General features: G+C 45.4%; 1 protein-coding gene across 4 annotated transcripts in view; it reads left to right on the top strand.

The window, feature by feature from the left end:
• The first annotated feature begins 4,023 nt into the window (after window positions 1-4,023).
• The window catches only part of LOC149856800 (peroxidasin homolog), a 48,803-nt gene continuing 36,907 nt past the window's right edge, over window positions 4,024-15,919 (top strand). For 2 of the 4 annotated variants that reach the window (XR_016438373.1, XM_090020768.1), the window contains exon 1: window positions 4,024-4,279. Coding sequence is in view for 3 of the 4 variants with exons in the window: in XM_090020768.1 (XP_089876894.1) it covers window positions 4,116-4,279 (164 nt within the window). In the remaining variant the exon portion in view is untranslated. The remainder of the gene's footprint in view (window positions 4,280-15,919) is intronic. The other 2 variants (XM_090020769.1, XM_090020767.1) reach the window with 1 other exon arrangement.

The raw sequence follows: 15,919 nt of genomic DNA, 5'->3' as shown, positions 1-15,919 counted from the left end.
TGTATATTTCCAATATACCCTGTAAATGCGCACTGACGAAAGTGTGTCTGCATGCTATGTAGTAGAGGAAATGTTGCAGTATCTATAGTTATGAAAATTAAATGCACGTGTGCAGCATCTATTTTTAACAGACCTTTCTAACTGTAGAAGAGCCCCGTTTACACTGTAGACTGATAGCACTGTAAAAAAAATCATTACTCCAAAAAACAAAAACTTGGTGACGTGGGATTTCCTAAGGTGAGACTTTGTGAAAAATTAATCTCAGTGGCATTGTTGGGTGCTAATACAATAATAATTGAGCAAAAAAGTCTTGCTTTTTATATTTTCTTCCAAATTTAGGTTTACTAAAACTACTACTTAAGTTACTATAATATCTTGGCAGTGACCTAAGCCTAGCTCTTCATCAAAAGGTGACACACATTCTTGTCTTTCTCCTACCAAAACCCATTGATGGGTTGTCTTTAAATGCTAACGCTTTTATTTGCTCTTTTTAATTTTATATTAAGAGGCTGTTGATTTGTAGCCACTATAACATGCCTGATAACTTGATTTCTTCCCTTGAAACCTCCAAATAAATGTCATCATTATTTACTGATAATATTCATAATGGAAAATGTTCATTTGGAAGCAGTGTTGGGGGAGGGGGGAGGGGTTCCTTGCTGTCCAATGTATTTTCCACATTTGTGAAGAGCCAAAACACTTCGTCTGGGGGGGTTTCCCCTCCATATAACCTCTCCTGTCGATAGTGTTTCTATTTTGTAGATCAAGTCAGTTTCTAAATAAAGTGCTTATGGATTTTTTGATGTGTACGTAGTTTTTCTATTGTGTGCTTTCCACTGAGGTTTTATTTTTAAGCTAGCACATGGTTCATTAGTAGGTATAACACCTGTGGTGGGGGGTGGTTTGGGGTTTTTCTTTCTTTTTTTTTACGATAAATATTTATGAAACTTAATTTCACATGGTTGGATATCTACAATAAATATTCACTGTGTCAGGACAAGACAACTTGGACCTGACGTGGATGTGATCAGAAAAGGTAAATATAGAAACGATAGAAATATAGGGCTAGCGTGGACCTTGGAAAAACCTCTAATCACACCCCCCCCAGCTCAAGGCAGGATCTTCTCTGTCTTAACCTGTCCAGCTAAGCCTTTGTCTAACTTGTGCTTGGCAACTTCCAGTGATGGAGATGCCGCAGTTTCTCTAGGTGGACAGCTTGAACCCTTGTGTTAACTCTTCCCGTGGTTGTTCCCATTACCTGTGAAATTTCAACTCTTTCTTCCAGAGCTGTGCATGCCCTTTGGGGTATACGTTGTGATGCTGATGGAGAAACAGGTACATTTAACTATGCAAAAAACTATGCATTTAACTATGCAACTCAGAAGGCCGGTGGTTTGTAAAAGCAGCAACAGCAAACGGATGCAAAAGATAAAATGCGCAGCAGGGGGAGAAAAAGATGCTAATTTTCTCAGAAGATCCTATGACCCCAGCTGATTTCCTGCCCTTTGGGTGTGGGGCTTGACTCGTTGATCTTCCAAGGTCCCTTCCAGCCCAAATGTCTATGAAATTTATCATTCAGAACTGCGACTACTTTTTCAAGAGCCTGTTTCCTCCAAGGAACTGTAAAAGCTTGCTGCTTTTAATGCGGAATGGCTTCCTGTATATAATTGTTGCCAAACCTTCCAACTTCACCAATATCCCTACCTTGCCTTGGACAGCATCTGGGTGAACTGGTGTTCTTCATTGCAAAAATAATGCACCAAGCCAAGGTACCCTAGTCACTAGCTATTGGAAAGATTGAATCCCATATGAGCACTGACCTTAATGAAATGTCTTTGGAGCACCTATGGGTTTAAATGGGGGCCTTGGAGCTTATTTTTGTAGGAGGATTTAAGTGTGTGTGGGGGGGAAAGCATTCCTTTTTGTAAGCTGGATTAATTTGGAGAATATTGATATAGCTTTGGGACACTGAACAGTTTTACCCTGAAAAGGCTATGAACTATTTGTGCTAAGTTACTCCCAGGTACCATGGGTCATCAGGGTGTACCCAACCCATGGTGCCCGGGTCTGTCTGACTCCAGCATGACTGGGATATTGGTGTAGAGCTTGTATAATTTTGACATAACGTTTCAGCAAAATTTGAACCCAAGTCTTGTTTTATAAAAAAAAAAAAAAAAAAAAAAAGTGCATAGGTCAACTTTTAAACTAGTTTCAAATTAGAATTTAAACTTCTTGTTCATTTGGGAGAGTCCCGTTACTTCTAGTGGTTTATTAGCCATTCGTGGTGTTATTAGGTGAGGGAGTTTTGCCGCTAGAGGTCACACTTACTACCCTAGAATCAAGTCCACAGAGTAAAGGTGGAAACATGCCTCCACATTTTGCCTCGTATTTTCAAGCAAGTGCCAGTATAAATAGCAGCTCGCTGGAGGGCAGGAGGCACAAACCTGGCGCTGTGCGTCTCCTCTTTCTGGCAGAGAAGTGAGTGACTTTTACCTTCAACTACTTTAAAAGCCCAGACGATCAGATCCCACACAACAACCGCACGCTGTTGTATAGTTGGTTCATTTGGCTAGTGCAATGGGAATTATTTTAGAAATGTTCTGCAACGGCTTCTTGATCCTCTGATTTGGAGGGGGAGTATTGCTAGAAAATCTCTGAACCCTAGAAGGCTGAAGTAATGCCAAGAGCTTGGGGAGAAAGGGAAAACATAAATGCAAGGAAATACAGGCTGAGAAAGCTGAGCTCCTTTCATTCATCAATAGTGTAGGAACCTATGCCTGTATCCGGAGAAGCCTACCATTGCGGGAATCTGTAGTGATTGGAGGGCTCTCCTTCATTTCTAGCTTCCCTGTGTTTTGAAGACTTAAATTGGGCTCTTGCTAATCACTTTTTGTGTCATTTTAATTATTTTACAGTTTAAAGATGGGAACGTTGACTGACTTGATGGGAACTTTGGATGGATCCTGCAGACAGAAGCCTGGAAAGATGCCTTGCTCAGAGTTTCTGGAATTGCCATATTCCTTAATGAACTTCAGGGCTTCCCACTCAAGTTGTGGCTTTGCATATAATCATCTCTGAAAAAGTTTCAGAATTATTTAACCCTTTATAAGCTTCTTCATATTGAAAGTTAAGACCTTCAGTCTGAAGACCTGATTTGCCTTTCTTCCCTGAATTTGTTGTCACATAACACATGAGTGCTAGGATTTGCATTTTCCTGCTTGCGGGGAGAGAGCATCACTCTTTTGAACCCCTACTCATTTGAAAGGGTTTCATTGGCTTGTGTTTATGCTATGTTTCATTGCCTTTAACTTACTTAAATTTGCATTTTTTTGAATTGGTGGATGAGACATCCCAGTATCAAAGCATTTTATTTGGCCACCTTGATCAATGAGTAATCAGCTGAGGAGCTATTGGTTAGGCTGTCAAGTCCATTTTCCTTCTGTTTAAGTGTATGTTGCCTGTGATACTGTTCTCTGCAATGCTGTTTCTCTGCATGTAGTTTATTGTCACAACTGATCAAACTCTTAAAACCACCAGAAGCCTTAGTTGAATATTACTGACTTAGTTGCTTGTAGCATGGAGCCGCTACTGTCTTTCTGCCCTGAACAGCTTACTGTCTGAATAGACCAGACAGAAAAAAAGGCTCAGGGAAAAGGGATCCAAGTTGGAGTGGGGAGTGGGGGGGACCAAGACAGAGATTAAGGGATTTACTCCAAGATTGTACTAAAAATAATGGAGCCCAGGTCTCTTGCGACCCAGTCCAGACCTGCACCCATATGTTCTCCCATCCCGACAAAACAGACTTCATGAATGTCTACCAGAGACTTCCCTTCCTTCACATTTTTAAACCAGCCAAGAAATGTGCCAAAGGGGAAGGCGCGGAGTTAATTCATTATTCCAGCTGAAAGTCAAGGCAAGCGTAAGTTGAAAGCGATTGTGGGTGTCAAATATAAGCTCTGAAGGGGGGAGCAATTCGCTCTCGCATGTTGTATGTTAGGGCCTTGTTTTAATTGAAAACACATGGTGATGAAGTCTAGGAGGAGGGGACTCGGGGCTGGGAAACTTGTCAGCTCCCTGCAGTTCTGAACCGGGGAGCCTGCACGCCAGCAAACACCATGCTGGTCAAGTCTGCAGCTCTCCCAGGTTTTCTGCTTTTTCTCCTCTTGCCCGGCATCTCCTGCTCCTGTCCTAGCCGCTGCTTGTGCTTTCGGACGACAGTAAGATGCATGCATCTGATGCTGGAAAACATCCCCGATGTCCCACCGCAGACCAACATCCTGTGAGTAGCTGATGCATTTTGTTGCCTTTGTAACCTGATCGGACTTTGGGGCGAAGAAAGAAAAGCCAGAGGCAAAGGCAGGGGCTCTACCTTGTGCTTTTCCTACAGGATTGTGCTTGCACAGCAAAAGCCTCCCTTTTAGACACTGTCTTATTTAACCTCTGTTGCTAATTAACAGAGTGATTAGAAGAAACAGAAAACCCATAGGGTTGCAAGGGGTGACCTTTGATTATCCAAGGCTCATATTAAATGGGGCTGATGTAAAGGAAATCTGTGTGTTTCCAGCAAGAGAAAGCATGGGAGTGTGGAGAGAGAAGCTATCCAGGTCTGTCTGGAAGAAGTGTGTGCTCTTGTGCTTCGAAACACCACTCCCTTCTCCTTTTAACTTTTTTCTTTCCAATCCCCACAGGAAGGCTTCTTTTAGGGAGAAACCATGGAAAAATAAATAAATAAATAAAAGCTTATGAATCTCTATAAATCCACTAGGTTGCCGGCACTTTTGGGGCTGGTGGCAGTTACAAACACTTGGTTTGGTTTATTGCAGTCAAAGGTCTGCAGAATTGAAGGGAGGTGCATGTAGCATGTCAATGCCATTTTGGGGCTTGTATACAGTTCATCGCAAGACGTGTAAAACAGTCAACTGCCTAGGACGTCTACGAAATGCCATTTCTAAAATTGGAGGTGTGTCTGGCTGTCCAGAAGATCTTTATCTGTAAAGTGCAAAGATAATCTTAGTTTGAAGAGTTGGGCAGTGTCAAAAGAGTAGGAAGTTACCAAAGGTTCATTATACACGCAGCTGGCCTGTGCTAGGCTGTTGCTGACCGCAAAACTTGTTCGACATGAACCAGCCAAGGATTTGCTCTTGTGGACCAAAGTGTGAGCTCATCTGGGGCGTCTCTTTAGCTTTTTCCACCCAGTTTCCCACCATAGTCATTGCTGGCAGAAACAAGAGCGTAGTGTAGATGGTAGGCTAGCAACCACTGACTTTTTAATTTTTTTTTAGCTGTTGTATCATCTAGATGAACCTCTGGTGTCTAACTCCTGCCAGAGCACAAGTGCTGGCTATGTGTGTATTAATGTTATTACTGTTGCTACTGTCCTGGTGGGGAAATTTGTATTTTCAGTGGCACAGAGGACCATTATAGTGGCCTGTATGGGCCTCTGATTAAATGGGCATTATAAGCTATAAGGTCAGTCTGCAATGCAGATTCATCCAAAGAACATTGTCTGCCTATGCAGATCTTCATTGCATTGATCTGCTTTACAGTCATTTCCACCACGTCTATTCAAGCTGTCACCAAATAGGCTTTTTTTTGTGTCACACCTTAAAATGTTAATCCATTTAAGTTGTCCTTATTCTCTTTCTTTACCCTCAGGGGAACAGTCTTTGCCTTGTGTTGTCTATGGGTTTCTTGGCTGAGAGTTCTTGTATCGCTTACTGGCGTGTGGCAACAGAGCAATGGATTATAACGAGGGAAGACTAACTGGTCTTTTTTTCATAGCAAGGCAGCATTTTACCTCTACATCCAATTTAAATAGTTGCACTTCTTTCTATGAACTTCTTAGCATTAGACAGAGGGATATTTATGGGAGCAATTACTTTTTCTCTGTCGTGGAAACTTTTTCCATACAAAGATTCTGTAATGGTCTCAGATAAGCTCCTATGGGAAACAGCCTATATGTTCAGAGACTTGCAGGCTGGGATCCTGCTCTGTGACTGCACCTCCCAGGTGCTCTGACTAATGCAGACAATTCAAACCTCCCTTCACATTTTGTAAAGGGGATTGAGCTCTCTCTAGGATTTACCATGTGTAACCAGCCAGATTTTCAGGACTTTCAGGCATGCTGTTACCATGACTGCATGAAGAAAGAAGGGGCTAGACTTGGGTACCTTCCAGTATCCAGTTCTCCTGTAAGTTGGTTGTGAATGCATCCGCACACTTTCCAGGCCCCAAAGGTTGGAATACCTGGATAATTTTGCTTGATGTAGCAGGCCCAGGCAGCAAACAAAAGCAGCGGCTTTTAAATGCCAAGTCCTGAATGTGACTATACAGGCATGGACTGTAGATGGTGAATCAAAAAACAGTCCCAACATGGTGTGGGGGGAGACATACTTCATTGGGGAAAGTGCTTCAGTCTCGTCGAAGGAAACGCATGAATCACTTGGTTTTAATATGTCCTGTAAAATTAAAAACAGAAGCTCATTTTGGTCATACCTAAAGATTTAAGCTGACCTGGTCCAGGTGAAATATTTTCTGTTCCTGGATCACTGCAAAGGTATGGGGTGCCTTAAGCAATACTGTTTAAGATGAACATGCCTGATGGGCAGCTTTTAATTGAATTTGTAAAAAACAAACAAACACTTAATTGTTCACATGCCATTTAAGAGATGCTATGGAGCAAAGAGCACAACTTGCATACCCCACATGCCCCGATTCCAGTCACCCCTTGTTCTCGCCTGATCAGCAGGTGAACGTGAACGTTGTTTTAAGTAGAATGCAAAGCAAATGGTGGAGCTGTGATCTTTTGCATATCCCTGTCTTGGTAAGAGCAGAACAAACCTTAGTATGAACCAGGCACCTCCGTGCTGAGCCTCAGCCCTGTTGTCTGTACAGCTTGACCAGTCAGGAGCAGCTGCAGGTCCCTTGGCTTGCACAAGCCTTGCAGGGCCTGTGTGTCTCATGTCTGTCTTCCTCTCTTGCATCCAGTGTAGGCAATGGGGATTGTAAATGTAGGCAATGGGGATTGTAAATGTAGGCAATGGGGATTGTACACAACATGCAGTGTGCCGCTAGCTGACGGCTCCTTTGTGTCTGTAGCCAGTTGGCATAATTTACCGCAGCCTTTAAACTTAGAGCCAGTCCTAGGATGGATGAGCTGTTACTGGATCCCTTCTGGTTCCCATCTCTTCCCTTCCCTCCTGCAACCTCCATCCCAGCTGGGTCTAGCTAAGAATCTGGACCAGCATCTGATTTTAGCAATGGGATATCCATTTCTGCTAATGAAGCCTGTTCATTTTATCCGAACCAGGATGGCGGTAATGGTTGTATGCATGCGGGCAAGTCAGCTCTAAAAATGAGCGCAGTATCGCCGCAATTGTATTTTGGCTGCTGTCTGTTCAACTGGAGCACGGCTATCCAGATGTGATGTGCTGCTTACCCCTGGGACCCGGGCAGTGTTTGTAGCCAAGAGCCCAAGGAAAGGCAACAGCTGTGAAGCATACACTCACTGAAATTTTTCAATAGGTTGTTAACTTTTTAAGCCATTTCTGGCATTTAAAGCAATATACTCTGAAATGTGGGTCTGGGGAGAAGGGGCCGGTGAGAAGCACTTCCATGTGCCTGGCGGCTAATGAATCCCAGTCCTATTAGATACATGGATTATTCTCCTTTGCATTGTGCACAGCACACCATAGAGAAGTAGTTCTCACTACATTTAGCCCAGGGCACAAACCCCTGTGAGCTGAACTCACTGCTAGCCCCAAGCAAAGGTGACTCCATCTTTCCATCTCTCTTCACGGACTCTGCATTTTTTTTTGTGCACGGGTTTCCAGTTGGATAACCTTTGCCTTTCCTCCACGGTTGTTCAGTGTGCTGTGTCAGGTTGCCACTCAGCAGCTTGCTTCCTCCCCAGAGGTGGCTGCATTTTCAGTGGCAAAGCTGTATGCATGGCTTTGATCCTCTTTGGGGTCCTTGCGGGTAAAATGTTGGGCAGAAAATGAAATACCATCGCTATCAGAAATGGCACGGAGTGAGTTCGCGGGGTTTTCTTGGGGGCAGGGGTGGGGGTTCAGGAATGGCTTCAGATTTTTTCTCCAAGTATTGTTTTGTGCGGTGGATGGGAGGGAGGAATGAGGAGAACTGCTTAGGACTGTCTGTGTCTGTCTAACAGCCTGTAAACATGTATCCCCGCACTCTGGACATGCCAGGTGTGATCTTGTCCTGTTAGGCTATTTAATTAATCCTCATTAAAGCCTTAAGCATTGGCCAGGCTCTTCTCTCTGCACTGCAGAGGGAAGTCTGTTTATGAGAAGGAAGCGGGAAAGACGATTCAATACTCTCTCCTTTTTCCCCAGTTTTTGGGAGAATTCCTGTCTTTTTTTTTTTTTTTTTTTTTGAATGAGCTGGAAAATCAGGGGCCTAAACTTGTGACGATGGGTTGCATAGTGTCCCATGGGACTAGTTCCAGGATGGATATTTGTTTCTCCTGTTTACCCAATCCCCACCCCAGCCCCATGGCTTCTCCAGGATCATTTGCTATCCTAAACCACAGGATTTCTTTGCTGCATGCCTTGAAACAGCTGTTGTGTGTCCTCCAGGGGGTAACAGTGCTACAGCAATGGGTGGGGGAGGTATCCCTACCATCTTTCTCTAAGCAAGTGTCTGTGTGTGCACATGTATGTACACGTGTGCACGCTTAGTCAGTTGTGGCCTCAGAAAAGCTGATGCCCAAGCTGCTGGAGAAGCAATATGAAAGCACGCAGCAGGCATTCATCTTAGGCTGGCAAGTGCCATGTGCCTGTTGGTTCCCCTGATGGGGATTAATTTATCTTACTGCCTAGATCCCTCAGGAGCAATAAAATGATGCTCCAGGATCAGTGCTGGTGTCTGCGTTTCAGGAGGAGGGAAGAGCTGTCTTTCTTGGGCTCGGACAGCGTCCCGAGGCAGGGAGGATGCAGCGTATTGAGGAAGCCCTGCTGCCCTCCCACGAAGAGGCTTATCTGCTTTGATCAGGATCCAACCCTAATCTCCTAGTTGCAAAAGAGGACCAATTGCTGCTGTTAACATTTAATAGTTTGCATTAGTAGGGATTGCCTGGGTCAGCAGTTTGCTGCATAATCTGCTAATAGTAAGACCAAATATTTATTCCTGAGACCACTTCTTCACCACCCCCCCACCCTTGGCTAGGACTGAAGGGATTCTCTTCCCAAAGGGGTGGTCACTAGAGGTGTTAGCCTAAGACTGGACTATGCAGTAGACTACCACAGGGACTTGGGTTGTCTGCATGAGAAAAGGAGCCATGCACATGAAACTTAATGCAACCAGGATGTCAGAGCGAGGAGTCCAACAAGCAGACCAGGGCTAGGTACAGAAATTATACATGCACCAGTATAAACGATCATAAACTGGTTCAAATCTGTAACGCAACAGAGGTTCAGTGCACATAAACCAGTTTCAAAATGGCCAAAACTGGTTTAAGATAAACCTGGATGGATGTAATATCAGACTTGACCAATTTAGTTTAAATCGGTTTATTGAACTTCTGTCCCAGATCCAGCTGAGGAATGTGCTGGGTCTCCAAGTCCTAACAGGGCCACCAACCTCCTGCCTCTACTACATCAGTCCCCAGTACAATAACTGGGAGATCATTTGTTAGCTGGGTGAGTGGGGCTTTTGTGGGGGATGAAGTTCAAAGTGCTGCTCCTGCTGTCACTAGAGATGGGCCTATGGTCCAAGGTTGGACTAGATATGACCTCCTGTGGTCCCTTCCCACCCTCATTTTAGATGATTTTGTGATTCAGTGATGTACATACCACCCATGCTACTTAAAAGGCAATAGGAAACGTTGAGTTTTTCCTATTCGGCACCTAGGGGTGTTCCAGACTATTGTCTCTTACTCCCAAATTCTTGGTTACAATGTCAAGCGTCTCATGCAATGCTAGCCAAGTATTCCAGGTGAAACAGAAATGGTCACGCTGTCAGAGGCAATAAATGAGCATGGATCCGTGACTTGCAATGGAGCAATGTCAGTTTGCAGGAGGTGAGAGGTTCGGGCCTTAATGCAGAAAGCATCCCTAGGGTGAACTCTGTGCCAGTGCTTGTAGTCCGTGTTTCACTCCACTGTTCCTTTGCAATCCAGCTCTCTTGAGACCCTCTCCAATACTTTGTCCAATCCCAAGCTCCTCGGGACCGTGCCAGCCGAGCAATTAGTGCTCAGAAAGGCAAGGCAAGTGTTTTTAGGACCATCTGAAGGGATTCCTAGAAGTGTTGCATGTGGAGTGCATAAGGGCGCATTGTTGTTGCTAGCCCCAGATGACATCTTTTGTTTCAAGGACAGCCATCTCCCCACACTCCACTGAGTCACTCCATAAAAATATTTCATCTCGGGCCAGGTTTTGGAAATAGCTTGGGATATTGGCTGCTGGGTTGTTTTGAAATGTTTTTGCCTTGCGTGTCATAATGAGCATAGAGCACAGTTGAGAACCGGCCCTCCACTCGGGATGCTGACCGGAGCAAGGGCTGGTCTGGAAGTCTGGCTGTCGTAGGATGCTGATTTTACGATGGCGAATTTTTGTCCCTTGAACTTACAGGTGGAGTCATGCGGCAGTAAAAGCAAGCTGTTTTTACTTTTTTTGCTCTGGGTGATTTTTTTTGAAGCCTGAATTTTCACCCTCTTCCATCCCCACCTCTGTAGATTCATCCTGGACTGTGCTCCGCTTTATCGGAACTTGCTACGGTATTGCTCCCCATCTCGGCTTCCTTGACAGGCATTGGGGGTGACCCTCCTTGAGACCCAAAGATGGCACATTGGAAGAAACATCTCTTAGCATCCTTATCGATCAAACAAGGACCAATAGGCAATACTTAAAAGGCAATAGGAAATGTTGGGTTTTTCTTATTCAGCACCTAGGAGCATTTATTGTCTCTTACTCCTAAATTTGTGGTTACCATGTCAAGTGTCCCATGCAATGCTAGTCAAATAAGGATAACAGCCCTCGCTTTCTCTGTGTGAAGCTCAGTGAGGGAAACGCAGTGGAAATGCTTTTGGGAGCTTCTCTGTGGATCTGGTAGCCTGAGCAGAAAAGGCCAAGACTGAATAGATCTTGAAGCCCCAGCTTTCCTCCCATGTGGCTTGTTGTCCCCCTGTGTGGCATGCCTTGCAAGTCTGTTGGCAGAGCAGTGGCACCTGCCCGGCTTGTGCAATCCGTGCATACGTGGAGGCAGTCAGCCTGCGGGGCTCTTACTTGCTTGAAGTTTACTTAAAAATAGTTGAATGTTTTTCTCCCACAAAATGGTCTAGGATTGCCTCAAAGCCCTCTCCGATTCTCTCTGCCTGGATACAGTCCCTAAGAGCCAGGTCTTTGCTTATAAAGATTGGGTCTGCATTCAGTTCTGCTCTGAATGGCCTGGGAGACTATTCTTGTGAAACTGTAATACTCTTGCCAGTTCAATACTAGCAATAATTTACAGGGCCTACCTAGTGATATTCTTGCATTAAATGGTTCTTGTAGGTGATTATCTGCCTAGGCATCGTGGTGATCAATGCTTCTGTAAATGCCGAAATAGATTAAACACAAAGGAAAATGGCTAATAAGAACCACTGATTGCTTTGTGTCCTCCTGCCGTGAATTACTCAGCTTAATGATTTACAGGATGATAACAGCTGAGCGGTTCAAAAGCAGACAGCATTAGTACTTGGGTGGCACTGCAAGCATCTGACTTCCCAGCCCTCTGGGTATAGTGCTTTATGCTTCCTGGGATAAACTTCATGGAGTTGCATGGAAAGGTGGAGGGTTTATTCCTGTAGCAGGTCCTAGATCATCTGCTTATTTCAACCTGGCTTCCCCGCTGCAGCTACAGCTTTTTCACATAAGGCTTAGATCAGATTAACCCCCCAGTCAGCCAGTGTCACCTGCTTGTTGTCCAGTGGGGGTTAGTGCTGGGGCAGGATGGTGGCTCTCCCCAGCAGGCTGGCTTCAATGATACTGCAATCCTGGGCATGCCAGGCTGCGTCGGAGGCACCACTGCAAGGCACTACCATAGCGGTATGGATTGCAAAACCAAAGCTCGCTCTCCCGTGCAGACACGAGAGAGTTAAATCAGACTATCCCCCCCTTCCCTTCCCCACCCTGCACTTTGCAGATCCCAGGCTGGGGGGGGGGGGGGTGGGAGGTGAAAATAAACATGAGGGAGGTTTGCTGCTAATATCGAAAGCAGCTGGGGACAAGCTGGCGAGGGAGAAGCTGTGTGGTGGGTCCCCGGGAAAAGCATGCTTATTAGTTTAAGGAAACCTGAAGGTCTCAGAGACCGTACCCTGGAGGCGGGGGAGAAAAGCATTTCTGTGTAAGGAGGGATGAGGCCCCAGCAGGGAAGCTAGCCATCAAATGTAGGCACAGCATAGGCATGTCCCCGAGCGGCTTTCCACCCCATCCCTTCCCCAGTTACTCCAAGGCTGAGACACGGACCTCATGACCCCAAAGCTGACTTTATACATGGGCAGGAATATGAATGGACAGGCAGTACCCCTGAAGGGCGAGGGGGAATGAGAGGTATTTGACTGCTATAATGAAAGATGGGGAGAGAGAGGTCATTGAAGGGGATGGGAACGCTTGTCTGCACTCACGTTTTGAGGCACAGACATCATGTCTCCAGCCTGTCTGTCCTGCCCTTAGATGCTATGGGTGTTATATGTACTATTATATATATTAAGGGAGATATAATATATAGTAAGGCATGTTGTGGAGAGACCCTCCCTCAGGGTATTCAAGGAAGCATAAGGAAATTAGGTATCTAACTTTTTCATAGTTTCCAGGGTTGGAAGGGACCTGAGCAGATCATGGGGTCCGACCCCCTGCCATGGCAGGAAAGAGTACCGGGTCAAATGACCCCAGCAAAGTGTATATCTAGCCACCTCTTAAAGCCCCCCAGGGTAGGAGCCAGCACCACTTCTCTTGGAAGCTGGTTCCAGCCTGAGCTCCTAGCTGCCTTTTTCACTGATTCTTTTTTTGCAGTTGACTCTGGGCTCCAGCCCCCCTTGAACTCATTTGCAAATCCCATCTGAAGAGGTCCTTCTCATGTGTCTATACCACATTTGACCACTTTACATGCTTTTGCTCATTTATTGTGCTTTGCAGAGTCTTTTATTGTACCCATGCCTTCAAGGAGCAGGTGTTGCACAGTCTGAGGCTGTGCCGCAGTCGCAGGGGTTAAACCCCTAGTATAGCCCCACTTCATTCATTCCTTGGAGCATCCGACTCCAGTATGTAAGTGGTTATAACCATGGTTGGTTAGCCTCTGGTAAGGGCTCGGCTGCTGAAATGTCCATTTTTTCACCATCGGGTATTTTCTTTGCCTCTCCTGCATCCGTAGTCATGTCTCCTCAGCTGTGGCGTCAAGTTTGGGTGCTGGTGAGGAAGTGAATACAGACATCTGTGCGCTGCTGGGTGGTCGCACGGCGGGTGTCTCACGTTTTCAGTTTGTCTCAGTCGTTCTGTCCCGCCGGCCACTGCTCTTCTGATGTCAGGCGGGGCGATGCCAACCAGCGGGCACGTGCTGCTTAGGCTGGCCGGCTTCAGGCATCCTGCGATGCATCGGCAGCTATCGTTCAGAAAGGGGTCAAGGTGCTTCACGTGCCCAGATCTCTCCTACACAGGGCATGCATGCTTGGCACAGGACAAGCTGGGAGCCAGGGCAGAGGTTTGGGTGGCTGAGGGGCTAGCTCCCCGTTTGGAGTTGGCGAGCTTATGCAGAATATCGTTCCGAGTGCTTTTGTCTTCATGACGTGTTCGTTGTGTGAAGGGGTTCGATTGCGGCTGACGCCAAACTAAACTGGATTTGAGCAGTGGGACAGTGGGGTCCTGGGCTATGTAATGTTTTGCTGGTGGGTGGCCTCATGATTTTTCACCTGGGAGGCATATACTTGTGTTTTTGCTGGGTTGGCCCAGGAGCTGGAGGAGATGAATGTGGTTATGCAGCAGCCTCTTCCCATAAGAGACGATGGGCTGATTTTTTCCAGAAGCATTTTGTTGCTGGAAGTCCGTGAGATCTGTTGCTAGCTGCAGAGCCAAACAAGGGGCTCTTGCTTTCCAGCCATGGAGACCGGAGCAAGTTTTTGCATTCCCAGGAGTCTGCCGGCCAGGGCGCCAGCGATGCAAGCTCAGGCTCTGGCATGTTTTCACGGGCTGACACAGGTCAATGGACTAGGGTCAGCGTGTGGTCTCAACTGCAAAGCAGAGTGGATTTGCGTCGGGAATTAGAGACTGTGAAGGGGAAACCTCAGTGGTACCGTGCTGTGAAAAGGGGACGTGGGCGGCTGAGACCTTCACTTGCTTCGTCGTTTCCAAGGAGGAGTCTGCAAGGAGCTTGATTTGGCGCAAGGGGGTGTGAGATGGAGAGCGAGGGAGAAGGCATACTGCAAAATGAAAGCGTTTAGTTGTGTTGACCAGAACCAATTAATTGTTTCTAATCTTTTTGTCTGACCTAAATTACCGTCTGACCTAAACCGTGTTTTACACTTCACTGATTGCTTCCCGCTGTCCCTCTGAAGCGCCAGCCGACTCGGCCTGCACCCTGACGTATTCCTCCCATTTATTTGTTATATTTCCCGTTACCTGTAGCCAGCTGCCTGAACAAATTACACAGCTCCTTGCAGGCCCCTGGGGGAATGAGGCCTTCATGCGCATGCAACAAGGTGTCCATCAAGTTAGCGTTTCTTCACTGCTAACCTTTCCTCGCTTTCTCTTAGCAAGACTATAGAGAATAGCAAACGAGTTGCAATGCCACCCTTCTTTTTATTCAGGTGTATAGAGTCTGCCATCACCCGGATCAGTGTGCATCATCCAAATTCATAAGATCAAGACAATAGTATGTAGGAAATCACCCATAAGCCGATTTTGCAGCCAATATGGGGGAAAGTGCATTTTGAACAAGCTAGCCTATATATTTTATTCAGTTAGTCTATAAAGATGCCTATCTACTCTGCCTTCTGCATTTTGAGCAATGCAATAATTAAACATTAGGCACATCAGCAGAGAGGGTCAAAACCCAGCAAACTAGTTTTTGGAAAAAGCCATTAAAATATTCCAGGTTGTTTCAGTTTGGAGGGTTTTCAATGGTAGCACTGCGTTGTCTTGTAATGGCACTCATTGTATTGGGTTCAGAGGGGAGAGAGGAAAAAACAGCACAAGGCAAGAATTTGAAATTTATGATTGAATCAAGACACGCATTTTTAGTTTGGGATGTTCTATCAAAAAGTAACACATAATCTAAGGTCATTTTCCAGGGACTTTGGTATTTGATTGCTTTATCAACCTCACTTTTCAGCAGGAAAAAATGTTGGTTAAAAAAAAATTCACTCACCTCCACAAATTGCCAGTTGAAACGTTACCACTCTGACCGAACCCGGTTTACGGTTCATCCAAGCATCACAAAAACTTGCACGTGTTGGCAGACTTCTCATTTCCACAACAAATTCTTACCTCGCCGACTCCTTGTTTTTCAATGGAAGCATCATCAGGAAAAAAAATTCTGAGGTTCTAGCATATTTTAAAGTGCTGTAAATAGGATTCCAGGGGATCTGACACTTGCACCTGAAATTAAAGGCTTACCCTGCCCCCTTATTGGAACAACATATGCTTGAAAATCCATGCAAATCATTTTTTCTGTTCATTTAAGGGGAAAAATTCAATGCATCCTTCAAGAATGAAATGCCTGAAGCTTCTCCGACGGCAACACCAACTGCAGATGCTTCCTCAGCCTGACGAAGGGTATTTATACCCAAAAGCTTGCAAAGAAGAATTGTTCCAACTATTTGAGTTGGTCTAATAAAAGATATAAGATTTAGCCAAAGAACCTTATAGTGTCAACTAAAGCAAATAGAATAAGATCAAAAACTTCTTCACCCTTGTTCTGTTTTAGGTGG

The sequence above is a fragment of the Crocodylus siamensis genome, chromosome 10, assembly GCF_052110815.1.
Source record: "Crocodylus siamensis isolate JL-2025a chromosome 10, ASM5211081v1, whole genome shotgun sequence".
NCBI lineage: Eukaryota > Metazoa > Chordata > Crocodylia > Crocodylidae > Crocodylus > Crocodylus siamensis.
The sequence above is the reverse complement of the archived record's forward strand: the minus strand, read 5'-3'. Positions and strand labels throughout refer to the sequence as shown.